This window comes from Plecotus auritus (genome assembly GCF_963455305.1).
Source record: "Plecotus auritus genome assembly, chromosome: 5".
Lineage (NCBI taxonomy): Eukaryota > Metazoa > Chordata > Mammalia > Chiroptera > Vespertilionidae > Plecotus > Plecotus auritus.
In genome coordinates this window covers 27,339,220-27,363,488 of record NC_137776.1, presented here as the reverse complement: position 1 = coordinate 27,363,488, position 24,269 = coordinate 27,339,220, and the positions used below count along the sequence as shown (strand labels likewise).

Genomic DNA, 24,269 nt, shown 5'->3' with positions numbered 1-24,269 from the left:
TAGATCCTTGAAGGCTTAAGCAAATGACCTTCTCCTCTTCTCCCTCACCCTCCTCCTCCACCTCCTCCTCCTCCTGTTCCTCTTCTGCCTCCTCCTCCTTCTTTTTCTTCTCTTCCTCCTCCTTTTAGCCACAACAAATCACACAAAAAAATGCATTTTACACCACTACCCAGTAGAAGTACATGCAATTGAAACAAAAGTTTCTTGAAACACATACCCTTAATATATGTGATTGTTCTGAAATTAGAGATTGTTTGGAAATTAGAGAAAAATGATTACTAGGGCTCCCCCATCTGAACACAGCAACCATGATAATTTTTATCATTCCTTACCTGCTCTCTATGCTTCCTCCTACCTCCATAGTCGTGTGGTCAGGAGACAGGCTGTGAACCAGTCTGTCTGGTTATAGAACCACAGGATCTCCTGAGTAGAGAGCGGTTTTCTTGAGATATAAATTTATTTGTTCAAAGCACTTTGACATTTACGTAGTACTTGGCCTTCAGATAGAATGTTGACTGATTTTTATCTTTGAACTTGCTAATATTTTCATTAAGCATTTTTCCTCATTAAAGAATGACACATATGAAGTTTGGAAAATATAGGCAAGTACAAAGAAGAAAATAACATTTATAATTCAACTATTCCAAGATAAACATAATGAACAATTCAGTATATTTCCTTTATAGAATTTCTATGCAAGTATAGTTTTACAATGTTGCTATAATATTCTGTGTGCTATTTTATTTATTTATTTTAATATATGTATTTTTATTGATTTCAGAGAGGAAGAAAGAGGGAGAAATAGAAATATCAAATGATGAAAGAGAATCATTGCTTGGCTACCTCCTGCACGCCCCCCACTGGGGATGGAGCCCTCAACTCGGGCATGTGCACTGACTGGGAATCAAACTGTGACCTCCTGGTTCATAGGTCGACGCTCAACCACTGAGCCACACTGGCCAGGCCTGTGTACTATTTTATATTGTTTTTTTTAAAGGTAACATTATACCATAGGCATTATCTCTTATTAAAATCCTTTAACAAATACCATTTAAATTTCTTTTGTTATTGGCAATTTAGGCAGTTTCCAGTTTTATATATTTATTTTGTGTGTGTGTTACTATAAAGACCTGCAGTAAACATCTAATGCTCTAATATGTACCTACATATTAAGACACATCCTTAAGAAATATTTTAAAAGTAGACTTACTGGGTGTACAGGCATGGGCACATTTGGACACGTGACACTGACCGCTGAGTCGCCTTTGGGGAAGGTTGGAATTCTAGAAAAGGCCATTGATTTCAAGATGAGAGGGGGTTAGTTATTCAACATCTGCATGTGAGGAGTCTCAAAAGAGAGGGGCCAAGACTGGCAGTGTCAGACTGAGAACCTATGTTCCTGAAGAGGTAGGTGAGAGCTGAAAGCCAGGGCAGGAGATGATGTGTTCCCTGACAGAGGAAGAAAATAAACCAGCTGAGGGTAGGTGTGACCCAGTTTGCCCACATGGGTGTCCAGGTGTGGGAGGAGCTGGGAAATCCCACAGAATGGTGTTTGTCCTCTTGGATTTTTTTCTGAGAGTTAGGGAGTGAGGATGGAAATGGGGAATATGAGGGATTTTGGTGGTGACCTGGAATAATCTGTGTAGGAAATAAAAGGGGGTTTTGCTTAGTGATCCTTTACATGAAGAGGTATCTGGAAAGTTTCTAAGTAACACTGATGATTCAGCTGAGCTGGACCAGCATAGATTTATGGTTGCACCAATCTGGAAAGTGCCTGCTGTCTCAGTAGAGAAGCAAAGACAAGAGTGGAGGGGCTTGTCTGGGCTGGGAATTTGCAGTGGTGGCAGAAGTTGGAAAAGGGGCAAAGTTAGTAAGGACCCTAGCAATAGGATTGTTTAAGTGATGTATCATTGGATCCGACCACTAGAGGAAGGGCCTGCCAGGTTGATGGAATTGGAGGAAAGGGACATAGTCTGAGTATTTATATTTGCAACTCGGATCCTGAAATATAAGCTAGTTCTGAAAAGGGAGTGTTCATGGTGTGACAATGTTGGGACAGGAAAAAGTCCTGGATACCCCTCTTCTTGGAAGCTGGTTGTGGGTCCACTACATGGATTCAGGTCAGGAGCAGGGATATTTTCAAACATTAAGAACCAAAGCTGCTATTGGAAGCGTTTGTTGTTTATCTTCAACTGGAAGGAAGATGCTAGTTGGTGGGAATGCAGATTGGTGCAGCCACTACGAAAAACAGTATGGAGTTTACTCACAAAATTAAAAATGGATCTGCCTTATGACCCAGTGATTTCACTTTTGGGGATTTATCCAAAGAAATCCAAAATACTAATTTGAAAAGGTATAGGCCTCCCTATGTTCATTGCAGTGTTATTTACAATAGCCAAAATACATAAGCAACCTAAGTGCCCATCAACAGACAAGTGGATAAAAATGCTGTGGTACATTTACACAATGGAATGTCACTCGACCATAAAAAAGAATGAAATCTTACCATTTGTGACAGCATGAATAGACCTAGAGGGTATTATGCTCAGTCAAACAAGTGAGTCAGAGAAAGACGAATACCATGATTTCATTTATATGTGGAATCCAAAGAACAAAATAAATGAACAAACAGAATGGCAACAGACTCATAGATACAGAGAGCAAACTGGTGGTTGCCAGAGGGAAGGGGGTTAAGGGGTGGGTGAAAGAGTGAAGGGATTAAGAAGTACTAATGGATAATTACAGAGTAGTCACAGAGTTATGAATTATAGCATAGAGAATATGGTCAATAATATTGTAATAACTATGTATGGTGCCAGGTGGAGTACTGGAAATATCTAGGGAACACTATGTAAAATTTATGATTGTCTAACCAAAAGGTGTACACCTGAAACCAATACAAAATAAAATGGAGAGAAAAAATAAATTTTAAAAAATAGAAGGAAGATGCTAATACTGGCTCAGAGCAGCAGCCCAAATACATTGGTACTGGTCTGCTTTGTACTCCCTTCAAAGGCTTAAATGGTACCTCCCTAGACATGCTTCAGAAATATATGATGAAGAAAACAGCCAGTTTCTGCTCTAGATCAAGGTGATAATTTGGGGCTGTGCTTAGTAAGGTCAAGCATTGTTGTAGGGGATACTCTGAGGACAAGGAGTGCTTAGATTAACTTTACATGTTTGGATTTGAGGGATCATGTGGGGCAGAACCAGACCCTTCAAAAGGGCTGCTGACATATGTGCTTCCTTCTGGGACAGGGATGGGAGCTATTGGTGCAACAGGGTGCCCACTTGAGGCCAGAGCATTTTGGTCAAATGTAGGCAGTCAAGCCGGCTCAGTCAACTTCATTGGATTTTCTGGTTATTTCTGGAGTTGGTGTTTGCAGGTATTACCAGTCTCTCCATTACCCCTTTCTTCTCAGCATCATTATTGAAAGGAAATGTCCGGGGGTTGTTTTCTGAAGTCAGATGAAGTTTGTTGAGGATGTCAACTCGAATTTAACTTGGCTCTTTGTAATTATTGAAGAAAACCATCCAATTGCCTGTTTTCCTGCTCTCAAGCTAATGCTAATCAAAAATGGTATTTGATTAACCTCTTGAAACATCTGCCTTGAAGGACTAAATTGATAAATTGGATGAAATCAATTGCTGGAGGTGATGACTCTTGTGAATCACTGGGATTCATTCTGCCGAGTCTCTCGAGCTGTTAAATCTGGGGGAGATGTAACAGACACCAGGCACCAGTGCAGGACCTGAGAGATCCAACTCTTTCACCACTGTCTTATGCAGTGAAATTACTGGATAAACTTGAACCTATTTGTTGCTTCTTTTGAATTTGGAATGCATTTTTATATTTTGTATGGGCTCATGGATACGTGTATTTTGTCCCTGATTATCCTTTCCCTTTGAATTTATTGTTAGAATGAAAAAAAAAATGCTCCTTGTTTATTGTTCTCCATTGTTGATCCATGTTTAAAAAGATAGGCACCTGTTCTTGAGTGAAAGTTGCTACATAGAGGAACTAGAAAGTGTTCTACAATTAAACTCAGCAATAGTTATAGCCTCTCGCTGGGACTTGAGCACTGATCTGAGTACCCCAAATTAAAAGAACATAGAGCCTATGTAGAAATATGGAAGAATTGCAACCATGATGACTTTGGTATCTGAAAATAGGACCAAGAAGGAAAAAACGTGAAACCAGGGTTATTTCTTCAGGAAGGAAAAGATTCAGGCTATACTTAAAGGCTGTCTTCAAATTTGCGAAGTTAGCTGTTATTCCGAGGATAGTGATGTCTTTTTATGCACTCTGTGGATAAAATCAGGGAAAATCCATTTAATTTGAACTGATTTAGATTAAACTGATTTTTGAAGAGATTCGATTAAATGGGAAGAAGAAAACTTTCTGTCAGGAAATGCAAAGTGAACATTAAGAAAATGTGTGGATTTCATCTGCTTATTCACGAAACATCAGACGGAATACTCTTATCCATTGGTGATTATCCAAAAAGGGGCTTGTTCTCAAGATTCTGAGGTTTTATTCTATCACCATTCAACGTTGTACTTTTAGAATGCCACTTTTATGATTATTCTAGAGGCCCGGCGCACGAATTCGTGCTCAGGTGGGGGTCCCTTGGCCTGGCTGGCGATCAGGGCTGATCGGGGCCGTCTAGCCCAGTCCTGATCAGGCCAGCCTTCCGGGGGGAGAGACCGCAGGAGTTTGACTGGCAGCAGGATGTTGGCTGTGGGAGTGCACTGACCACCAGCGGGCAGTTCTGTATTGAGCGTCTTCCCCCTGGCGGTCAGTGCATGTCATAGTGACTGGCCTGTTGTCCAAGTGTCCAGTCGTAATGGTCACTTAGGTTTTTATATATATAGATAGCCTTAGAAGCAAAAACACCTTTCTTGATATGATTCTTAGAAAATAGTAACTGTGTTGTATTATTGGGTTACCTATACTTGCTCTGATAGTGAAATGGGTATTTAAGAAAATGCTGTGTTCTAAGTAAATATTTAAAATTCCCGACTGAGGGTAATTTTTCTTAAAGATAATAGGCGTGTAGGGCTCTGTAACTTGCTTTCTCTCTTCATTTGCCATGTCTTGGTCTTCCAAAAAAACATGTGTTTCCTTTCTAAGGAAGAGATAGTTTATTAAGAAGACCTCAAATTCTATAGGTTGGGGGTAGGGAAAGCACTGAGGAAAGCCTGGTTTCTTTTGGCCCTCAGACATTGCCACCTATTGAGTTTGTATGACTTAGGCCATGATGTTCAGAGCCAAACCTTTTCAATAAAAAAAGTTAAATATTGTATTTGTAAAAAGTTTAAAAAATTAATTATTTTAGTTCACAGTATACAGGGTGTCCCCCCAAAAATGTATACACTATTAAAATCTGATAGCTCAGTTGATATTTCTTTCTTTTTGGATTTAACCTATTGGAATTAATAATTATTCAAAGTGTATTTACATTTTTTGGGACATCCTGTATTGAATACTGGAAATTTGCTAAGAGAGTATATTTCAGTGCTTTCATCACACACACAAAAATGGTAACAATGTGAGTTGATACCTTAATTAGCTTGACTGTAATAATCACTTTGCTATGCACATGTATTAATCATGTTGTACACCTTAAGTATGTACAGGTTTTATTAAAAATGACAGTATATGGCCCAGTCAGTGTAGCTCAGCGGTTGAACATCGACCCAGGAATCAAGAGGCCACCAGTTCGATTCCTGGTCAGGGCATATGCCTGGGTTGCGGGCTTGATCCCCTGTGGGGGTCATGCAGGTGGCAGCCAATCAATGATGTTTCTCTCTCATTAATGTTTCTATCTCTCTATCCCTCTCCCTTCCTCTCTGTCTAAAAAATCAATTAAAAAACATTTTTAATGACAAAATATGGTCCCCTTCTCACTTTCCCCCCTTGCTTCATCCTCATTTCTTTCCCTTACTTCTCTCCTTTATTTCTCTATTATTGTGTGTCTATAGTAGTGATATGGAACTAACATATAACTTTTAAAGTAAACTCTTCCAATGTTCTTAACATTTTCTTTTGCTTGTGAAGGACGAATTTAATGTGTTCTTAAAAGAATTATGTACTTCCTTGACATATATTTCTCCCTATCCTGCATTTGTGACTCATAAGAGGAATTTTTAAAAGAACTTATCTTTCCCCTATAATATAAATAAACTTTGTGGTGTCCACATTTCTTTGTTTCTCTGATGGGCTAAAGATAATTTCAGAGGGGATTGTTTTCAGGCTGGGAAGCCTTTTTTCATCGGTTCAGAATTCTAATCCTTTGTACACCTGGCCACTGAACATTAGTGTCTACATAGAATGATTTGGTTGACCAGGTTCTGTTTTTTTCTCTGTCACCCCTTCGTTATAGATACATTTCATATTGCTCTTCAGTCGACAAGGGAAATTACGGCTGCAGAAATGGTACACAACTCTCCCTGACAAGGAAAGGAAGAAGATCACCCGGGAGATTGTTCAGATTGTGCTCTCTCGTGGTCAGAGGATGAGCAGTTTTATCGACTGGAAGGAGCTAAAACTTGTTTATAAAAGGTGTGAGTAACTTTATGAGAACTGAATTTATTTCTTGTTACTGATTTGGTTTGTTTAATCCTGAGCATTTCATCATTTACCGAAATCTTTAAAGACTGGAGCCCAAATAACTGTACCCATAGACTAACTAGGAAAGAACTCTCATTTACTGAAAGGCCTTTGATGTGCCAGGATGGAGTCTAGGTACTTAATCTATAGGTTGATAATGCACTCTGGCATCCTTATGAGCACCTACTGTATTCCCAACACTGTCCTAGTGGCTGAGGATACACTAGTGAACAGGACACAGACATTCCTGCTCTCATGGCACTTACTCATTTGTTAAGTAAACAAAATTTTTTTCATTTAGTAATAAGTACTATGGGGAAAATGCAGATTAGTGTGCTGCAGAAATGAAAAACTCTCTTTATTGTTATTTTTATTCATATTTGCAGATGAAGAAACTGATGCCACAGAGAGTTTATATAATTAGTCCCCACTCACAGTAACTGAGTGGTAATTGGCAGAGCCAGAATTCAAATTGGATCTTTCTGGCTTTAAATCCTATGTATTCTCTCTTTATTGTACCTGCTTGCATGGGAAGACCATACTGGGAAGAAACCTCAATTTATAGATGAGAAAACTGAGACCCCAAGAGATAGAGTAATTTTGCCCATTAAGACCTAGATAACTGGTACCCAAGCCAGGATCATAACACAGAAAACATGACCCTGCATCCAGCATCTTCATGCAACTTCCAGAAGGAAAACATGTTAGAAAGGCTCTTGCAAGGAGTGTTTATAAGTAGTGTTTGAAGGGGAAAGACAGAGTAACCTCTACAGACTACATTTAATGGATTAAATGACCAGAAAGTGGGATCCAAGGTCAACATTTTTAGTATTTGCTGACAAGAAGCTTGTCTGTATTCTCCACCTGCTGGTTTTCTAAAGCATTGGGTTCAATTGTATTTTAAATCATTATATAAAGAACTAGATGCCCGTTGCATGGATTCATGCACTGGTGGGGAGCATGGCCTGTGGGGATCGGCCCGATATGGGAGTGCCGCTCATCCCGGTCAGCCAAGCGGCTGTGGACCTGCCCTCTGAGCGGCTGCTCCTGCTGTGGGAGCATACAGACCACCAGGGAGCAGCTCCTGCCTTGAGTGTCTGCCCCATGGTGGTCAGTGCATGTCATAGCGACTGGTTGACTGGTCATTCTGGTCATTCTGCCATTTGGTTACTGAGCTTTTATATATATATAGATAGGCTTCAGTGGTTCTCTCGACTGCTATTACAGGTACTGGGTGTACAACAGTGAATAAAGCAGACTCTATGCCTGCCTTTGGGAAACCACTGATATGGTGGGGGAGACAGGCCATGAAATGGACAATGAAGAGACCTGATGCTCTGAAGGGGGAGGCACAGGGTTGCATAACAGGAGTGTCTAATCCAGTCAGAGAGGATAGACATTTCTTGGCAGAAATGACATCCAAGCTCAGAGCAACAGGACAAGTAAGAGCCACACAAATGGGGTAGGGAAGTATTTTGGTTAGAAGATACACACAGAAGAAACCCATAGAAGAAACACACAGGACTATGATTTTGAGATATGGAATGTGATGAATAATGATTTCATTCTTGGATGGGAAGCAGGTGGTAACTGCATCTTCACTGGGGAAAATTTACCTTCAGGTTGTTTAATGGGTCATCATATTTCACTTTTTTTTCTTTTCAAGGTATGCTAGCTTATACTTTTGCTGTGCAGTAGAAAGTCAGGACAATGAGCTCTTGACACTAGAGATTGTGCATCGTTATGTGGAGTTGCTGGACAAGTACTTTGGAAATGTAAGTTGTTCTGGTCTAGTAGAACAAGTAGGTCTCCATCTCAGCTCTTACTTCAGTCTGTCTTCCATCACATTCCTTCTCTCTCTCAAGTGTAAAATATGAATTGCATTTGTACCAGGGATCAGAGCACAAGGCTTTCCCCACTTTCTGTAATTCTTAAATGACAGATTTCAAGGCAGGTGGTGTCTCTGTCTTCAGACCACAGCGCTTGAGACCTTTTTTAATGCACTAGAGTGTAATTGTGAAAAATTCTTTCTTTGTCATGGACTGTCATATCTCTTCTAGTTTTCTCTTTTAGCCCCTCTCTGGCTTCTTCTATTAAGTTACACATTCTTTAATATTATTTATGCATGATAATAAAAACTACAAAAATAATACCCTTTCCTTTCACGTTGCTGTTTTCTCTCCTTGCCCCCCAGTAATGTCTTACAGGAGGTGGCCCAACCCGCTGAACTCATTCACTCCACAGCAGCTCACAAGGGTTCCACCTCTGTGGCTCCAAGGAAATCAGTTACCACCTGCCTCTCCCTAGTAGCCAACACCAGTGACTCTTCTTAAATCTTCACTTGCTTAATCTCCTGCAGCACTGGACCCTGGCTCACCATGATTCTTTCTTTAAATTTGCTCCTTTTTATTTTGCCAGGACAATGAATTCTGCTAGTGGCCCCTCCTGGCTTCTTCCCCTGAGCTCCCTCCCTCCGCCTGCTCCCTAAATGCCCTGCTGCTCTTCCTACTCTCTGGTGTGTCTACCTGATTTTCTCTCCTGGAAACCTGTTACCAGGCGACTGTTTCTCACTTTGCTGAAGATGCTCTTCGCTGGCCTTCTCAATCATTTGTACCAAGGATCTTAGTCTTCAATGCAACAAGAACCAAACTCACCTTCTGTTCTGTCTTGTGATTGAATTTATTGTGTCTCAGGATCCTTTCAGCTTTCTCCAACCTTTACTACAATCTGCCTCTGTCTATTAAAACTAGGCTAAAATTCCTCTCCTTCATTCCTGTCACTACTCTAGGTTTTTTGTGGGATCATATTTTTGCTTCTCTTTGAAGCATTATCTCTATCTCTCACCTGGCCTATTGGTTACCATCTTCCTTACAAAGCATAGATCCAGGGTGACATTCCTCCTCAGTCACACTCCATCTAAAATTCAAACTTCTTAGCCTGCTATTAAAGCTTTCTAAACCTTGGTCCCAGGCCATTTCTCCCACTCTCTCACTTTTCTCCCTTTACATCCCTGACACACCCAGTGCTCCAGCCACATGGGCCAGCCCGGTATTATCCTTCACTCGCACGGGATTTGCTTGGCCATTGAACTGCAAGTCTTTCATGATCATGACCTAGGACTGACTTTGTTTTTTCAACACTTGTAACCAGCTCTGGACCATATTTTAGCAACCGTTCCAGAAACAATTAAAGTAGTTCACACTCCAAGTAAATAAACATTGGATTTGGAAAATGATTTGGTAAATGATTTCTTGCTCACTGAAGATTTTTATTTTGTGTTATTAGGAGCACTTACTTCCACAAGAGTTTTCTGTATTCCATTTAATGGAATGGGCAGCATTTACAGTATTGGTTGGGTTTTTATCAGATTTGTTGCAACTCTTTTTATAGGCTGAGTACTTGAAAGGTCTCTAAAAGAATTTTCCTATTGTCTCTCCTTCCCTCCCAATTATTCCCCCCTTTTTTCCTTTGTGAATTATGATAAGACCTAAGTGTTGCTTCAGGGATGTCAGGTTGTTGGTCAGTATAGAGGTAACGAAACAGCTAGATCACTTTTCTTTCTCTTTCTCCTGGTCCCCTAAGATTTTTTTTTTTTTCATTTTAAAAAGAGATTTGCAGAGACATAATAGCATATTTTTATACTTGGGATTATTTGATGTTATACTTTCTGTCATTCCGATGAATTCTGACATTTTGGTAATTCCTTTTCAAATAACCTCTAGGCTCGACCTTTTGCCAAGGCCTGCAGGAGTCCCCCAGGACTCGCCTTGTCCCCCTCATTACTGCACTCTGGTCTGACCAGTTGTGTTTTTCTGGATTAATCCAGCTATGACAATGTGAACTGGGGCTGAATGTTGATCTGGAGCTTATCTGACCAAATTGAGGGTACTTCAGAACATGTGGCTTTCTCAAGAGAATTAGATTTCCCTTCACTAACCTGAGGCTCATTTAAAGTACAGGGAGAGTCAGAATGAATTCCTGTTTCTCTAACATCAATCTTTCATCCTGTTTGGGCAGACCTTTAGCAGGATCCAGAATTTAATTCACTGAAAAATTCAATGAATCTTTCATTAAGCTAAGAGCAGCTAAGAGCAGTTCAAGGCTATCTGCCCAGTAGGTGTTCAATCCTTATTAATTAACAGCGATGAGCAAAGCGTACTGATTCTCATTGACATCTCTCAGGAACATTGCTCTTTGGTTCACTTTCTCTCTTGTGTTATTACTGAAGGTTTCCTTGAATTCTGTCCTCCTGTTATCTAAGAGAAAACTTTGTACTGAGCTCCTCTTATATATAGCACTGGAAAAATATTACCTTCTGATGACAGATACATCAAAATGTCTGGCTACTGATTTAAGTTATGTATTTTTTTAGCACTTTTCAATTCCAAGGAGATTTACAAGGATTAACCAGTTAATCTTTCGATTTGCAGTAAGTAGCATTAACCCCAGTTTATAGAGGCTATAAATGCTCCGGGTCTCACAGTAGATAAGGGTCTGCTCCGGGATTTTCAGACCTGCCTATTTCCCCATCTCAGACTCTTGGCCAGTTTTCTCTGATGTCCTCAGAAGGTGTGGCTATTGCTGTCTTGGAGCGCTTGGATCTCCAGGGAGGGGATTTTCTTATAGGGAGAGGTTAATAGAAATATTTACTTTGCTAACCCCATAGGGCTATTGTGAGGATCAAAGGAATAGTACAGTTAACAATACTTTCTAAATTGTCCATTGCTATTTAGTTATACCTTGCATTAGGGTTATTTTATATATAGTTTTATACATTTATTGTATATAACTTGATATTTTTTGTATTTACTTTAGAAGATAATTCAGTAAGGGAAGGTCCTTCTTAGACTCTATCCAAAAGGATTTAGTTATTGAAATACCAGAAATATTCTTGCTACATCACATATTCTGCTCTAAGAGAAGACCATTACTCCAAAATATAGTAAAGCATAAGGCTTGAAGATCAAATATAAAGTGTACTGGGGCAGGGTGGTTAAGGTGGAATTAGAAGTATCTGAAAGAAAGAAAAAAAAGGAAGTATTTGAGTTATCAGGCAGTAGCTGAAGAACCTGCATGTAGGCTAAGGTTCCCCTGAAATGTTTTCTCTTCTTACTCTGTGATACATAGCCCTTGGGGTTAGACTCAAGAAATAGCCACAAAGTAGAATTTTGGAGTTGCTGTATATGAAATAGCTGCTCATGGGTAATGTTCTCTATCATTCCAATAGAACTTGTGCATCCATTTCCCTTATGACCTAGAGATAGTAACTGTATTTCCAACTTGTGTGTGCATGTGCATGCCTAGTGTGTCTGTGTTTTGTGTGTATTTGGCTTTGCACACCACTTCACGTTACCCCTATCCCTTGAACTGAGGTGCAGTCAATTAATTGCCCCATGGCTGCTGGGGAGCCCTACAGTCATGGGAGGGGCAGCTGCTCTGAGAGTGGGGTATGAGAAGTTCTCAGAGAACTTGCATTAGTTTCAGGTTCACTTTGCAGAGTTCTGGCTGCTGGTTTCTCCTAATGAAGTCCCTGCCTGTCTTGGGTTCCTGGTCTACGCCTGCCTTGAACTCTGAGGTTCCTCAGCTCTTGCTACTAAACTCCAGATTTCCTGCTTCTTCCAACTTCTGGTAACTGCCTACTTCTCCTACCTTCTTTCATGTGCATGGTGTCTGATCTGCTGTGCTTTCTTTTTATCTAGATTGCTTAAAATTGCAAAGTACTACATATTTTTACCTATCCTTCTAGACATAAACTTTTAAAAATAAAATGGAATTGCATTATGCACATTATTTTGCAACTCTCTTTTTCCTCTTGCCTGATATGTCCCAAGCACTCTATACTTCTTTTTAAAAAAATTAATTTATTTTCCAGTTACAGTTGACATACACTATGATAGTAGTTTCAGGTGTACAACATAGTGATTAGGCATTTATATCCCTTATGAGGTCACCTCCCCCCCACCCCAGATAAGTCTAGTACCTATGTGAAATACTTCTTAAACAAATGTAGGTGGATGGGGGCAGGGGAGATAAACCATCCAAGGAGCTTGAAAAGGAATCATCAGAGATGGAAGAGGAGGACAGGCCTTGAATGGGATCGCCACAGTCAGGGAGCAGGAGAGAGGAAATTTTCAGGGACGAAACTGGTGAAGAGTTTCCAAAGCTCCAGTCTGCTGAGAGGTAGGGGTCAGGGAGGACTGAAATCTTGCCATTTGCCGACCTTCAGGAGGCTGTGGGAATGGAGAGTTAGGTGTCAGTGAGTTGAAGGAAACAGCAAGGAGAGTGCCTGAGTGGCTGTTGGGTTAAATAATTAGAAATGAGCTTTATTTGGATTATGGGGAGTAGTCCTACCATTGCTTCACTTGACCAAATCTATCAGACTGTTCTGGTCTATGGCAGTGTCATTGGTTCGCCACATGTCCAGCATCATTAGCATCACCTGGGACCCCGTTAGAAGTTCAAACTCTCGGGCTTAGCCAGGCACACTGAACTAGAAACTCCAGCAGTGATGTTTGAACGTGGCTTCTGGGTGATTTAGACATATTCTGAAGGTTGAGAGCCACTGGCCTGTGACATAATTTTGAGAAAATTAGCACAATTGAGGTCGGAAGTGTGACCCTCTGAGGGTCCTAAAGCTAGGAGCCCAGACTCACGAGCAGAGAGCAGGAGAAAGGAAGCACTGCCCCCGAGCCTGAAATGTAGTGGGGCTCAGCTCTCACCTGTGCAGATCGAAATATGAGCTGGGCGGCCTCATTCCTCCACCGAGTCTCAAATCTTTTGTTGTGACATTAAACATTACCTAAGGACATGCTCTGCTTTAATGGAATGTGATTTTACTACTTTTATTAAAGGCCTACAATTCCCTAGTTCCATTTTTCTGTCCTTAACATGCTATCTGATATTTTTATCTTTGGTATGCCACATGGGTGTTACTTGAAAAGCTCGAGACACTGGTATATGTTTCCCTTGATATCACTGCAGGTTTATAAAAACATTTGTTGTTGTTTTTTGTCCTACCAGGTCTGTGAGCTGGATATTATCTTTAATTTTGAAAAGGCTTATTTTATCCTGGATGAATTTATAATAGGTGGAGAAATTCAGGAAACGTCCAAGAAATCTGCTGTCAAAGCCATTGAAGATTCTGATATGTTACAGGAGGTCAGTACTCAGTTTCTCATGCAATGGGAAAAGATGATGATGATGATGATTATAATGGTGGTGGTGTTGATGGTGGGGATGATGATGATGATGATGGCAGTGATGTTGATGGTGGTGGTAGTGGTGGTGGTGATGATGGTGGTGGTAGTGGCAGTGGTGGTGATGGTGGTGGTGGTGGTGGTGGTGGTAGTTATGGTGGTAGTTATGATGGTGATGGTGGTAGTGGTGATGGTGGTGGTAGTTATGATGGTGATGGTGGTAGTGGTTGTGGTGGTGGTGATAATTAAATATTAGCCAACACTTATTAAGTGCTTAGCCTGTGCTGAGTACAGTTTCCAAGCAATTTACATGTATTAATTTATTTAATTATCACAGCAACTCTAAGAGGTAGGTAATATTGTTAGCCTCATTTGAAAGATGAGTAAACTGGGGCACAGAGAGGTTAGTGACCTGCTGAACGTCACACAGCTACTAACTGTGGAATAGACATTTGAATCTAGGCACTTGGGCTCCAGAGTCTTCGCTCTTCATGTTGGAGCTTTTCAGTGATGATACCTCCCTATCAAAAAGCTATCAAATACTTGGTGATATTCTTTATAAGAATAATTTTATGAGGGGTATAAAAACTTTCATTAAAGTATCTGTGCTGCCCCAGAAAGGAGAATAGCAGCACATCGTTATTTCATTTGCCAGGGCTATTAGAGCTTTATTCTTGAAGAGGGCATTTATCATTTTAATTAAAATTTCTTCCTGTGTGTGGGCTCCGATTTGCATAAATTAATTGGGAATACTGAGGCTTGCTTGCCAAGGTATAAAAGGGCCCTGAAGCATCCATTTGTTTGTGCTCCTGACTCTGGGATGCTCATATAAAGTAGAGTGGGGCTTTGCTTTTAGATGTAGTCCAGATTGGGATAAAGGAACTTACCTCCATGAGTCCCTTCAGTTTTCCCAGGAACACTGTGAAAAATAGTGCATCACCCCACTGGCCTTTGACCTCCTAAATGAGATAATCCAACCTAGCTCTGACGCCTCTGGGTACTTCTTCCCACAGCATCCATGGGTCTTGCCATCTTTCTCTTTTCATAACAGCAGGTCATGAGATTCCAGAGTGTTACAAAGTACTAGTATCTTTGAAAAATTGGCATTAAAGCCATTCTTCCTACTGTTTTAAAGGAATAAACTGATTAAGTTAATAAAACAACGTGAGGAATGATTTCCCAGCAACTGTGTTTGCACGTCTTTGAACTGATTACTTGTTCCTTCCCATCTAGGGCAGTGGTCGGCAAACCGCGGCTCGCGAGCCACATGCGGCTCACGAGCCGCGGTTTGCCGCTCTGTTGACTAATGAGTTTGCCGACCACTGGACTAGACTAAATGTTACCGTGTAGTTGGAAGCTGTGAGGATTAGACAATTGTGGCATATTGTGTGCAAAGAGGTAAAGGGTAGTATATGACAGTGGTCGGCAAACTCATAAGTCAACAGAGCGGCAAACCGCGGCTCGCGAGCCACATGTGGCTCGCGAGCCGCAGTTTGCTGACCACTGAGCTAGGGCACCAGTCCTTGGATACTGAGAAAGACGTCTGTTTGAGTTTGCCTGTGCCAGGTAGGAGGCCAATGTATTTATCGCTAGAGGTGTTCTTACCTCAAAAAATGCACATAAACTTTCTTCTTTTTACTTGACTCTCTCCAAATGCTATGGAAAGGGAATTTTACAAGATACTTGAGAAATCAGTGGTTTGGAAATTCCACAGCACAACCTTTCTTTCACTATGCCAAGAGGTTGTTTATAATTCTATCCCAGGGCTCTTACTGTGGAGTCTCCTTGTAGGAGAAGCAGACTTGCCTGGCCAGTGTGGCTCTGTGGAGGTCAGGGTTTGATTCCCTGTCAGGGCTCATGCCTGGGTTGTGGGCTCCATCTCCAGTAGGGGGTGTGCAGGAGGCAGCCAGTCAGTGATTCTCTCTCATCATGGATATTTCTCTCTCCTTCTCTCCCTTCCTCTCTCTGAAATCAATAAAAATATATATTTTTTAAATATAGGAGAAACAGACTTTAAACACGGTCTTTTGGCACTTAGGTAATTAAAATTTCTTGAATTGGTGCCAAGACACACCTAGGATATTTTGAACACCCCTGTTCCCCCACCCCCTAAGAAAATGTTTTAAAGAGCTTGCAGTGTATCTAGTATTTCTAGTTCCATTTAAATCTGGAAGCAAGTATTTTAAGAGAAAGCCCTTTCACAATTTTAAACACTAATTGGTAGTTCATGTCCCCTGTGATTGAGTGGAAGGTCCTGATGAGTAGGTCTCGGGGGGCCCTGTGTCCCCATAGTTAGCTGGCAGTGCCACGACTGCCCTATAAATCTCGTTGATTTAACAGCACCTGCCAAATCGAAACAGCATTATCCGTATTCTGATACAGGCTAAGTCAATGAACATTTGGGGAGCTGGTTAAAAAACTGACTTTGTATATCTGGTTTGCTTTGTAAGTTCAGTCAGAGAAGTTTAAATGAATGCACACAAGTAATATAATCACATAAAGAAAAAAATTATTGCTTTCTTTTTTTTCTGTCCTTGGGACGTAAAAACACATATTTGAAGTTACTAAAGGTTAAGGGAGTAACCTTAAGATTAAAGTAATAACATTGCTTTCACGTTTAACGCAATTGAAAACCTGCACGTAGCTGCTGGGATTTTCTCTGGACCCCTTAAGAAAAAGCTGTCTCCCCATATATACAGTCTTAAATCTCCAAATGCTGAAAGCTTATTCTGAGTATACTAGGGCAAGATGTTGATAATGTGGAAGTGAATGAACAGTTTAATTGGTCGGGGATGGCTTTAGGCAGTATCTTATTTTGAAGGTAACAACTAAGAATTGTGGATGACAGGTGCAAAGTGATTAGAAGGAAAAAGAAACTCGGAAAGAAGATAGTGATCTTGAATTGTAGAGGTTGCAATTCCTGAGATTACCAATGCCGGTGACAAACAGATGTTTTGACCACAGAATAAGAAAGCAAGTTTAGAAGGGAGTCTGTTCCTACAAGCTCAAGACAATACCCACCTCATACATTATTGGTTCATGTAACTTGAGTAGCAGCGTGGCTCAGGAAGGGCAGCCATGCAGTCTTAGCAGACTGAATTCACCAGTGCCTGTAAGTAGGGGCCAATGAATTGTGGAGTCAGCAAGGTGACAACTCCAGGGTATCTTAACTGCAAAGAGGAAGTAGCCAGACAATAAATACATTATAGAGGGTGTCAGGCACTTAATGACTGGAAACCATACGCTCTTGCTCTGGATTTTGCGATAGTTGTCATCTTTTAAAAATAAGCCAGTCAGTGAAAGAAAAATACCATATGATCCCACTCGTTTGTGGAATATAAAGAACATTATAACCTGATGAACAAAAGTAAATACAGAGGCAAAGAAGCATCAAACAGACTGTCAAACTACAGGGGGAAGTCTGGGGAGGGTTGGCGGGGGAGGTAAGAGATCAACCGAAGGACTTGTATGCATGCATATAAGCATAACTAATATGAATGCAAGACACTGGGGTGGGGTGGTGAAGGCATGTGCGGGGGGGCGGGGGGGCGAGGAAGGGTAGGGGAGGTTGGGGGAAAGTCAATGAGGAAAAATAGGAAACATGTACTACTATTTGTAATACTTTAAACGATAAAATAAAATTTTAAAAAATTTGCAATCTCCTGTCATTTTCCCCCTCTCATTTTCAAAAACTTTATGCTCAATTTTGTATTTGTAACTTTGCATTCCTTTTTAAGTGGTGCCACAAAACAGGCATGGGCCTCTGGCCAATGTGACACCCTTGCTAACAGTGAAGACATGGGCAGCATCTGTAAAAGGAGGTAGAGGGCAGAGGTCTTGGGGTGTCAGCTCTTATTGGTCAATGTTCATCTTTAAGGTGTAACAGCCTGAGACCACAGAATTTTCAGCAGAGGAACACTGGTGTTCTAAATAGAGCTGGTGAAAACCAGTTAGAACACACCTAATTTGTAACCCTAGTATCCTCTGAACAATCTGGCGTGGCCTTGGCCTTCATCTGTTTGGCCCATACTGGTTGATTATCTTCCTGGCAGGGTCAAATGAACCACGTGTCCTGGGGTTCAGGCTTAAGAATGCGTTGAGTGTCACAGATTGAGCTGTCAAAGGCAGGGGTGTTACCTAAGTCTCTCCCCTTGATCTATCTTGTTGATTTAACCCAGAACCCACTGTGTTGCACACACAGATATTATAGGAAAGAGTGCAAGAGAAAAGTCCATCCATCGTGCATGGTAAGGGCTTGCATCATCACCGTAACTTGGAACTCTGCCTGTTATTGTGAAGCCACTCAAACATTTAAAAAGTCTGGACAAAAATCATGGCCTTGTGGCATGTCACAAACCTGGTAACTGTTGAGGAAGATGAAGAAACATAATTGTATACTTTGGAGGAAAGCCTCCTCAAGATACAAGGCAGGAAATCTTAAGACTTATGGTTGTTTATTCGTTATATCTTGGCAATAAGTGTAAGGAAGATGTTCTGTACAATATCTGTAACACTAAATATGTTCCACAAATAGAACTCGGTTTATCTCATACATGTGCCTGGCATAGTCCTCATGATCATTTTAGCAGGCGCACTTCTCTGAAGTCAGCAGTGACATGTTGCAGCTGTTGCTTTAGCGTTGCTCTTGCCGGACATTCATTCTGTGATCCAGCTTAGTTTCTCCTCAGTTGATCTTCAGTTAGTTCGAGCCCTATGGGTGCGTATACAAATGATACTCAAATTTCGAACCATCCTTCTTGATCAGAATGCAGAGATATAAGTCCACACAAACTTTTCAACACTACCTTTCAGTAATGGCAAAGGAATACGGAAAAGATTTCACAGTCTGCTAAAGGGTGTGGCTTAAGGGAAGCTGTTCTAACTCGCTGTTCTCTTGCAGACCCTGGAAGAGTACATGAACAAGCCGACGTTTTGACTGCACCTTCTTGAAGTCTCTGAGTGCTGCATGCTCTGGCCTTGCAAAGAAGCAACGCCCCGCCTCCAGTCATTGGACAGAGCCTTCAGCACCATGCCAAAAATAACTTAAAAGGGATTTTTTGTTAACTAGCAAAATTTAAAGTTGTTTAACATATTTATCATTATTACATGCCTGTATTATACTGTATATGACTACTTATTGTAGCTCTGGATGTTCACATAACAGCCTCATGACTCAGTAGACTGAACATTTGTTTGCAATGTGTTAACTCCATGTAATTTTCTAAGCTAATTTAAATACATTTTATTGTAGTCCTTTTTTTTGCTGCATTTGGTCCTCTACTGACAGGCTGAGAACTGTATTGTAATAATCCATGCTTTAGAATGTAAAGTAGCAATACTTTTTCTAAAGATTTAGCTTTTAAAATTGTATGATTGATAATTCAAAATTATGTTAGTAGTTCAGAGTTCATATGTAATGCTAGACATTTTTAAAAAATATATGATTTTATTGATTTTAGAGAGAGAAGAAAAGAGAGGAGAGAGAGAGTGAGAAACATTGATTCACTGCCTCCTGCTTGGCCCCCACAGGGGATCGAGTCCCCAACCTGGACATTGAGCCTCCAACTGGGGTGTGTGATGTGACTGGGAATGAAAATGGCAACCTTTTGGAGCACGGGACAATGCCCAACAAACTGAGCCATACTGGCCAGGGCGGTGCTGGACATTTTAAATACACTTGATAATAATGAAATTTCAGTCCAGATACAATGTATCTGCTTTTAATGTCCTGGATTTATTTATTTTTCAGGGTTGGAATGAAGGAAAAGAACCAAAGATAGTATAAGAACCAAAAATAGTTGTGTTTTTGAGGCCTTGAAAGCTGCTCTCTTGGCTGAGGTTTTAATTTTACCTTTTAATTTAATATAAGGGATAGTATAATGAGGTCATGTTTTCTATAAACTACATATTGATTAAGGTTTTTAGACATCTGGAGATATAGTGTCTATGACTTATTTCCCTTATAAAAATAGTATAATAGAGGTAAATAACAATAATAATAATTGTTATTATTATTACTATTTTAATGATCTTTATGTTACAAAGCACTCTTAGTTGCTGGAGAGATTTTGTTTTAACTATGTTTTAAGGTATTTTTAAGGTATTTGAAGACTTACTGTTTATTAGGTGTACTTAGAGCATTTAATACAGCGTGGGAAAAGTAGGTTTACAGTTGTTAATATGGAAAATGATACAATTATCTATAATAATAAAAGCATAATATGCTAATTAGACCTGAAGGCCGAACAGCAGAACGACCTTCTGGATGACCTTCCAGACGAAGCCGGGGCTGCCAGAGCTGAGGCAGCCGTCGGGGTTGCAAGGGCTGATCCCCTCTGGTTAATAAATGATAATAAAGTAATAAACTCTGTTTCTCATATTCACAACTGTAACCCTACTTTTGCCCCACCTGTATTATTGCTGTATGGTAGATGCCTTTTCTCCTCTTTTCTTTCCTCACCCCCGAAGAAAATATTTGCTGCTGACCATTATTATTGTGAATATGTCACATTCATGCTTCCTGGAATGAAAGTTCTATATAACCAGGTAGTGAATGTGATCAGACCTTGTATGGAAATAGCTCGCAATGCTTTTATTTTAGTGCCCACTTCTGATGTCTTACCTGTGCATTTTCATTGTTAGTGCTGAGGTCTGATATCATTCACACTGGGGTGGGTAGGGAGTGCTTTTTCTAAGAGTATGCCTGCTATTGGATCCCATAGGGTAGACCTTTAGAGACCATGAGGGAAAAATATTCTCAATGAGTAATCTCGGCAGAGATGTTTAGGAAAGAATGGCAAGGCAGCAGTGCAGAAGGAAAAATGGACCAGTTCCTCAATATAACTATCATTAAATGGAAATAACTCAGATTAGCATATGAAGTAATTATTGGGCTTTCAATATCTAACATTTCCTCAGTTAATCATGTAATTACAATGATGGCATCAGATTGAAGTTTATCATTTCTGATCACTTTGTTTACCTAAGTTCTTCAATTTGTGGTTTAGCTTTCATTGTTATTATATGGTGGAACCCTATTTTTTAAAAAAGTTTTGTAAAGATGGACTTTGAACCTCATTTTTACATACATGGCCACTGCCCAGAATTTCTGTTTCATATTAAAATACAGATTAGAGACTATCTAGCTATAGATGGGGCTCCTCAGGCTTTATGTCAGCATCACACATAGAAAATGAACATAACAATATGGCACGCTGGGGTAAATTTGAGGGATTTTGGAGACATCTTATGTGAGCCTTGGTGAAAATAATCATTTATGTTTTCTTTGTAATGTATAATTATAATAAAACTACCAAGTGAAAGAAAATATAATAAATATTAAATTTTATAAAACTTCCAAATAAAATGTGTGTTGTTTTTTTTTATTTTAAGTGAGGAACATGAGTGTGCTTTCAGGAACAAATTTTTAAAAAATCAGATTTCATGCTTGACATGAAAATTCCTGGTCAAGTCCCTTTAATAGGACCTCTTCATTTTCTTGGTGCTTATCATCAAGGAGAAACTCCAAAAGTAGGTGGCAGCAAATGAGGGAAGAGTATTTACTGCTTTGTTCCTGTTGACTTCTTTCTTACCATTACCCACATTTTGATAATCTAATCTCTTTACCCATAGTTAATGAAGCAGATCATTCTTTAAAACTAGTAACCCCTTTTATTTCATTAACTTATGTAAGGTTAGAATTTATTGTGATAAAGCAAATTAACTTTTAATTTATTCAAACTATTGTTTTTTCTATACCAAATTTCCTAAAATAATGATAAAGCTTTTCTTCAACCATACACAGATGTTCTTCTGAACCTATAATTCTTCTTTAGAATTCACATGATAATTCCCATGAAACATCACTGGTGAACTGTGTTTAACTTTACTTTTTGGGAAATGTTAATACATTTTTTTCACATAGGTCCCATAATTTTGGATTAAATTCAATCAGATGCTCTGGAATGTAAGTAAAGCAAGCCAATGACTATCAATAACTTGCAAAAAGAGGGTCATTAAAATTTTTTTCCATTTTTATTGAAATCTTAACCAAATTGAAAAACTCTATCCATAGACAATGTACTTTGGTATTAAACAATGATAATCTATTTTGTCAAGTAAAGCAAAAAACAGGACTGTAACAGTAGGGCTGTATTAGATTCACCTTTTGGTAGTACTACTGTTATCAGTGGAAGTAGAATTCTTGGGGTGCTGTGAGGGAAAGAATTTCCTGAGGCCCCCACAGAAGAATGGGATTTTGTGGAAAGCTTTATTGATGATGTAATATTAAGGAGACTTCCAAGGTCCCATCTCTGTCCATCTCGCTATGGACAAAGTCCAAACTTGTCTTCAGTAGGGCCAGAATTAAGGCTATTGCCCAGAATTTCTGTTCCATATTAGAATATAGTCCAGTTCAGTCCAGCATCCTGTGTGTGGAGTCAGCATGGCCATGGGCCATGTGGCTAATGAGGCCACATGGCTATAGAGAGAGAACTGGCACGTACATGGGTGAGTATGGGTCATGGAGCAAGAGAGAGCAAGAGCAAACAAGAGGAATGAGAGCATGACAACTCATTTGGGGATTTTAAGCAGGAAATTTCTTCAAACTAACCAATTAACGCAAGATTTTGCATACTTTTGATGGGGTCCACCCCCTAGCCAACCCATTGTTCCCTAGGCTAAACAGACAAGCAAGCACCTTCCCTGTGTCACCCGGACTTCACCCATCTCCCCCTTTGTTCAATCCCTCCCCGCAGTGGTCTGCAGGGAATGGACCCATGGTTCCTTAAGGAGTGTGAAGCTGTGCTTCCTGGTGAAGCTGCCCAGATGACCATGCTTATAATGTCTGGTGTCTCCTTTGCTCTCTCCTTTATTAATATTAACTAGCTAATTTCAAGGAAACATTATTTTATGTAGAATTTAGGCCTACAGATGAACTTTTTATTTTTGTTAAATTCTCTGTGAGTAAACTCAGATATTCACTAAATCTCAAGGTTTTCACCTTGCATTTGTGCTATCAGTACTAACTTATGTAGTGTTTCCATCATAACTTAATCGTTTCAAAGTGTTAATTTACTATTTTGTCAACTAGCTTGTTTTGCTACTTTACAGAATAGATAAGGTTTTAAACATTTCTCCTTAGGATAGTTCCTAACAAGGGTAGATTAATCAGAGATGATACATTTATGACTTAACTGTCCTCTAGATTAGAATTATCTTCATGTTGTTGACATGACCCCTATCTGTTTACTAATAATATTATTCAAAAGTGGCACCTTTTCTCTTTCCTTTGGAAATGTTGAGAGTGTCCATGGAGGCTGGTAAAATGAGCAACTGCAATTGTGTGACTTATGGGGCCTTTGCTTTGTTAGCAGGACCTCAGAAGCTACATCTATGAGGTTTATGAGCTACACCCAACATTGTTGTATAACTTATAAGGGAACTTTGATTCATATTTTATACTTGCAGATGTTTGAAATGTTCATTAATCCTGTGCATAAAATTGATGTTTAGTAGAAAGATGTCAGCATAATTTACCTGATAATATTTTGAAGTAAATAAAACGTTTAGGCTGGAGAAAAGAAAGAATTATGAGAACACTTGGTTCCAAATGTGAGATAATCCTCATACTGTTTCAATGGTGACTTAAACTTTAAGAAAAATATTTTTTTGGAGGAGAAGAAATCTTGCGAATTTTTGAAGCCTCCAGTTTTTTAAAAAATATATTTTGTTGATTTTTTTACAGAAAGGAAGGGAGAAGGAGAGTTAGAAACATCGATGAGAGAGAAACATCAATCAGCTGCCTCCTGCACACCCACTACTGGGTATGTGCCCACAACCAAGGTACATGCTCTTGACCGGAATCGAACCTGGGACCCTTGAGTCTGCAGGCCGACGCTCTATCCACTGAGCCAAACCGGTTAGGCGAAGCCTCCAGTTTTAATAAAATGTTTCTATTATGGTAGGAAAATAACTGTAAAATTTAAGATTACATAAATGTGAAGAATAAAGAACTAATGTGGTTGTAGAAAGGGGTTTGTGATTAGAAAATTGTTTCAAAAATAATTTGGGTCATTTGCAATTTTTAGAATGTTACAAAAATAAATTTAAAAATTAAGTATAGTGAAGAATAATTTTGAAAATAATGCAGTCAAAATTTGAAAGTATTAAAATACATATTTTTATTACTAAAATAAACTTTAAAAAATCAAACTATAAGTATTAACTTCACTTATGTAGAATTAAATAACTTTGGGGAATCTAATGAAATGGTTAAATTTTATTTTTCTGTTTTTATAAATAAGTATCTTTTAAATTCTAGAAACAAATTTTTATAATATTTTATCAAGAGTTTGACTTTGACTAATTGTAACATTAAAGGCTAAACTGAAATGATGGATGGATGAATAAATAAATCAAGGCACATTTATTTTTAAAAAGTGAATAAAGTCAATTATGTT

General features: G+C 39.5%; 1 protein-coding gene across 3 annotated transcripts in view; it reads left to right on the top strand.

Moving 5' to 3' along the window:
• The window catches only part of AP1S3 (adaptor related protein complex 1 subunit sigma 3), a 57,605-nt gene extending 36,438 nt beyond the window's left edge, over window positions 1-21,167 (top strand). The window contains exons 2-6 of one of the 3 annotated variants that reach the window (XR_013960656.1): window positions 6,387-6,565; window positions 8,280-8,388; window positions 12,111-12,241; window positions 13,634-13,771; window positions 18,710-21,167. Coding sequence is in view for 2 of the 3 variants with exons in the window: in XM_080669391.1 (XP_080525517.1) it covers window positions 6,387-6,565; window positions 8,280-8,388; window positions 12,111-12,241; window positions 13,701-13,749 (468 nt within the window). In the remaining variant the exon portion in view is untranslated. The remainder of the gene's footprint in view (window positions 1-6,386; window positions 6,566-8,279; window positions 8,389-12,110; window positions 12,242-13,633; window positions 13,772-18,709) is intronic. The other 2 variants (XM_080669391.1, XM_080669392.1) reach the window with 2 other exon arrangements.
• The last annotated feature ends 3,102 nt before the right edge of the window (window positions 21,168-24,269 follow it).